The sequence below is a fragment of the Aplysia californica genome, unplaced genomic scaffold (assembly GCF_000002075.1).
Source record: "Aplysia californica isolate F4 #8 unplaced genomic scaffold, AplCal3.0 scaffold00821, whole genome shotgun sequence".
In the NCBI taxonomy this organism is placed as follows: Eukaryota; Metazoa; Mollusca; class Gastropoda; order Aplysiida; family Aplysiidae; genus Aplysia; species Aplysia californica.
This window is the reverse complement of record NW_004798091.1, coordinates 85,614-91,236: the sequence shown is the minus strand read 5'-3', so window position 1 is coordinate 91,236 and position 5,623 is coordinate 85,614. Positions and strand designations below refer to the sequence as shown.

The window sequence follows — 5,623 nt, the reverse complement described above, 5'->3', positions numbered from 1 at the left end:
GTGTGTGTGTGTGTGTGTGTGTGTGTGTGTGTGTGTGTGTGTGTGTGTGTGCAAGGATAGCACGTGTATTTACAGATGGGCACGAACGGAACCTGGACAAATCTAATACTTTTAAAACAGGAAGAAAAAACGGCGATAAATCCCCTCTAAAAGTATATTAAGTAAGTAAGTAAGTTGTACCCAGCAAGTGAGACAGTTTCGACCTATTTTATGGTTGGACAAAAATAACTGCTATCCTGCTTTGGGATTGGAGTCCAATCGGTGATTTCATTGCCTTTCGATACAGCCGATGAGTCTAGAATGACATACTACTTGCCTTCCTAATCTTTAACTTCAGCCCCTGCCCCTCCCGCCCCTCTCCCTCACCAATTCTCTTCTCTTTTCCCTTCCCCACCTCAAATATGATAGCCAACATCCCCTCTCCCTTCCTAAAACTAAACTAAACACAAGGACATGGAGAAAGTTGAAACAAAACCAACACTTAGCTTTTCCTTGTACCCAAAGCCAAAGACAGATAAGCGAGTATTATAGTCAGTAAGCTGCTAAAATGTCCTAAGACCAGTAAGCAATATTAGAGGAAAAACCAGATTCCTTCTTTTAACATGTGTACCTACTTTATGTAACTTTCCTTGCTTTTTTGAACATTTAGAATTGGAATTTTTACATACTAATTCTCGAACACATGCAGCCTAAAATCAAATATTAAACAGCTGCCTGTATTAACTACATATTTTACACTATAGAATTTTGGGCTTGGTTCCAAATATATAAACTCATAATACGATTTTTTAACAAGAATTTTTTTGGCTTATTTTTTTTTTGTATCACAAAAAAACAACAACCCAAACAAACAACAACCTAGTTTAGCTTAGTTCCACATAGTCACATACATAACCATGTATTTAAAAAAAAAAATTGAAATTCGTACAACTACAACATATTACATAACCATATAACACAATATAAAAAATATAATTTTGAACAGGTGGTCGACAATAATTAACCGTAACCAAAACCTGTATGACTGTCCATCGTCCGCCGTCTGTGTCACCATCACAAGGCACGTATGTCCCGTCCGGCATCTGGACAATCTTCCTCCCATGAACCACTTGCTCACAGTTGTCTAACTCTACCTGAAACAAAGACCGAGCAGTGGGTGGAGGGCAGGTGCTTTGATGTATTAATTGCTAATTCTTTCCTATCATCCTATCAGATATACGAGTATATATCGTTTTTGTCTCTCCTCCTCCTCCTCCTCCTCCTCCTCCTCCTCCTCCACCTTCTTTATCTTTTTAAAGTTTTTAAGTCTCTTGTAACAACTCTAAACTTCGGCACTTTTATGACCTTGTTGTGCTACATGTGTCGTAAAACTATTACTAAAACTATACTACAAGGAATATTCTATTAAGGCAAATAACAGAAGTATTCAGATTCAATGGCAATGATTTAATACTGCTGCGACAGCAGCTGCTGCTGCTGCTGCTGCTGCTGATGCTGATGCTACTACTACTACTACTACTACTACTACTACTACTACTACTACTACTACTACTACTACTACTACTAGTACTACTACTACTACTACTACTGCAACTGCTACTCCTACTCCTCCTCCACTTCCTCCTTCTCCTCCTCCTCCTCCTCCTCCTCCTAGTACTACTACTATATACATCAAATTATAACACTCAAAGCAGTCCGCACACAAGCAGAAGTTCTGACCACACAATTAGTAGTGGCCTTCAGATTGGCATCGTTCGTCAAACGCTTCAGATGAAGACATAGGAAATCAAGCAAGCCTGATTTGGATGGATTCTGTCAAATTGTGCCAGAACGGTGGCTTTTGTACCCACCTCCCTCTTTTTCCCTGAAAAAAAAAAACCCAAACCGAAAAAGCAAACAAAAAGCAAAACAAGACAAAAACAAAACAAGACAAAAACAAAACAAGACAAAACAAAGAAATCATGGCCGGTCCCAACTGTATCATACTAGATCTATTTCGCATGAAGATTTGATGGACATTTCTGTAGTATGGTCTAGGTATTAAAGTTTTTCAGGAAAGATTACATTTTGAACGTTTACCGTAACACACACAATCGACCGGACTTTCCTGTTTTTCAAACAAAGTTAGATAAAAGAAGATTTTTTTTTTCGTTTTCAAGAGAAAGTACATTTTTAACACTTATCTACTCAGGCCTCTTTCACAGTTGCCATCCCTGTCTTGCTGACACACTAGAAACCAAGAAACTATGTACAGTTTTGGTTTTGGTAAGAGTTTTACGGCAAATGCAACACAATGAAGTCAAATAAATGTTGAAGATTTGAGGTGTTACAAGAGAGTAACGAAAAAGGAGGAGAGATATGACAACATTTGTTTGATAGGAAAGAAGGAGCGAACCGCGCCAGACCACCCGCCAACCACCCACTAAACGGTCCACCGTGGTCCAGAGGCATACATAATAGGTCACTATGTGAGGTTCTGGGGTTCCAATCTGAGCTTTACATTTTTCTTCGCTGCTCCGTGAATTTATTTTTCTGGTAAAAGTAAATGCAAGTCATCAGCCTATTAATTGACCTACTAGACACTTCCTTGGCTTCCGCTTTCTGTGGGGTCACATTTAGATCGTTTGTGACGTCATTTACGAGAGACGCTTTCAACTTATTTTGAGAAAGAAAGGACCGGGGGGTGGGGGGGGTATTAACATTTACTTATTTTACTCCTACTACTTCTAGAATCTACTTGTAATCTCGTATTCTGACATGGGGCCAAATCCGGGATATCCGGACTCGTACACTGCGAATACTGAGACGTTTTAGTCTTACAGACAAACAAACAGAAAAAAGCCCAAAACAGACTGACAGAGGGGCTCTCGTGGCCTAGAGGTTAAGGTGTTGGCCTCTCATTCAAAGGTCCTGGGTTCGAATCCGGGTAGTGACCGAAACATTTTCTTCTCTAAAATGGTCTTCTTTCACCTCCTTTGCTGCTCTATCGCATTGTTCTGTCGTCTGCTTTCGTCTCCTCTTTCTGCTCCCACCCCCTCACCTTCTTTGCTCCCTCCTCTGGGCTTCTGACTCTTTCTGCAGCTTTTCTACTGCTACTCCTTGGCTCGTTCTTACAGCTGTCTTTCACTTTCAGCCACACCCCTGATCTTCTGGTAGGAAAGATCTACACCTAGCTTTCTCGGACAAGGGCAAAACATCTAGAAGGGCCCGTGAGCAAGTTGTGCACGAAAAAGATCCATTTGTGTCCTTGGGAAAGGCACTTTACACTTATTTTCCTCACTTCACCCAGGTGGGAATGGGTACCCGGCTATAGACAGCGAAAGATCTTGTCAGTTTGTTAGTGTTTGAGCGCTTAATCGGCTGCTCGCACTGTATGTTTCCCGGGAAGCTGAGAATGTTTCGGAGTGCTCTATGGTCTGCTGGGGTAATAATATAGTGTAAAGCGCATAGAGCCTGCTGTTGAGCGGGGATATGCGCTATACAAATGCTATCTATTATTATTATTATTATTAAAATCGATTACTGTGGGCTTCACCCGGCCCCCGGGCAAATTCAAAATTTCCTACCAACTGAAAATGTTTAATTTGTCCCGCACGCTCATATGACCTCATGCAGTTGCGAGCGCCGTAAAACACTCACAAAAACAAAAACAGACAGATAGACAGACTAAAAACGAAAATTCAAATGAACAAAAAAATAACAACAAAAAACAAACACAAAAAACACAAACACTCCCCCTCCAATAAAATGCAACAATTAAAACAGATATATAAACCTGATTCAAACCCACCTCATACCAACCATCGATGGTGTGTTTGGAGTCGTTCACCATCTTCTCGTCGAGGTCACGTGATCGTATGACTTCAATCAAAACATCTTCCGGGACGAACCCAAGAACTTCAGGGTCCAATGGGAGAAGACGAAGGTAACAGCTGGCATTAATTGACACCTGTCATCATGAGCGACTATGTAAGAAGTATAAATATCAAAATGAATTATGTTTCTATTCAGTAAGGGAAGATGCGGACCCATGGGCAGTGGTTACGCCTCCACTCTCCACCCTCCCCCGGTCTACAGACCTTGTTCTGATTAAGTTCATATAGAATTTCAATCCAACTGTATTGATTCTCTCTTCTTATCTAGCATATGAAATATGACTTTGTTGCTATTTTTGTGTGCCCAAAAGTTGCCATAAGTAGGAACCAAAAAATGGCAAAAGTTGCGATAAAAGTTGTCACCAGTTTTCAAGCTTTGAACTCTCTGTGACAACGCATTATTATGTTTATAGGGGCAAATTAATCTAAAACACTAGAATTTCTTGAGAGAGAGAGAGAGAGAGAGAGAGAGAGAGAGAGAGAGAGAGAGAGAGAGAGAGTTTTAAGCATTCAGAATCTCATTTGAAGCCGCACAGAGTGTAAAAACGTGAACAATAATGGTTTCACATCGGAATGAAATCATAATTAGAACAGCACATAAACAAAAGCAAAATTTAACAAATAAGGACGTGTGGTCACCTATCCGAAGATTGTGTAATTCAAGAAAAAGTACAGGATATTACATGTAAATTATGGAATCCCACACAAAGGGCCTGCCAGTGTCAGTATTCGGTTTTGGTGGAGACACGCTCTAGCATAACATGTTTATTTATATTTAAAAAGATAGGAACAACATCAAATCAAAAGGCATAATTGCGCTATACAAACACAAAAAAAAATATAGAAAAAAACAACATATCAGAACATAAACAAGAAACAAAATTAACACACTAGTAAATTATAAACAGCAAAGAGGGAAAATACAAGAGAAACAGCAATAGAAGCCTAAGTAGTATTAGGTAATGTACTTCTTTTCTTCATGCAAATAACAAATCAACGTTTACGTAGTTTCAACAAGTGAGAAAGAGAGGAAGTGGAGAGGAAGTGAAAATAAACTTTCTTTCTAAAAGTAAAGAGGTTCGGTTTCTTTTCTTTTTTTCCATTTTCATTACCCCGTTTTGCTTTTTTTATTCGTAAAAAAATATTTCCCCGCGGTGGGTTCTTTGTTTGTTTGTGGAAAATGCAAAAATCACGGCCGTGATTCGCAGACCAAATAATGCAGATACTAGTCGTATGCAGAGCTAAATGACCAGAACAACAATATCACCCTGGTTTCTCCAAGAGACCAATATTCACTTTTTTCACGATTTATATAGATGCATTGCTCAACAGCATTTTTATGATCGTAGACTTTCCAAAGTGACAAGATAAAAGCAACTTCTACTGCCGCACTGGACAACAGTCAATCAGTCAATTCGGAAAGTGGCAAAAGACCTAGAGAGTAAGCAGAACACTAACATGGCACATAAACAAGAGAAAGCAGACGAACAGTCCTCCAGAAGTGTGTTAGTAAAAGTCTCAATGCACAAAATAGATGTTCTCAATAGCAAACGAAAAGTTGTTTGTAGATTACATAACACAAAGTGCTAATATATTTTACTGGCTGTTCATCAAAGTCATAAAAATACTAGCCCTTGGATCTAATTACATGTACACGTATATAAAAAAGAAATAAACACACTTTTACACACACACAAACACACACACACACACACACACACACACACACACACACACACACACACACA

At 39.3% G+C, this 5,623-nt stretch overlaps 1 protein-coding gene across 3 annotated transcripts in view; it reads right to left on the bottom strand.

The window, feature by feature from the left end:
• LOC101846539 (ficolin-1-B) overlaps positions 1-5,623 on the bottom strand; it is a gene marked incomplete in the record, with an annotated part of 12,539 nt that overhangs the window by 5,180 nt on the left and 1,736 nt on the right. For all 3 annotated transcript variants that reach the window (XM_035972741.1, XM_005109841.3, XM_013088854.2), the window contains 2 exon segments: positions 1,017-1,133; positions 3,791-3,897. In XM_035972741.1, coding sequence (XP_035828634.1) covers positions 1,017-1,133; positions 3,791-3,897 — 224 coding nt within the window.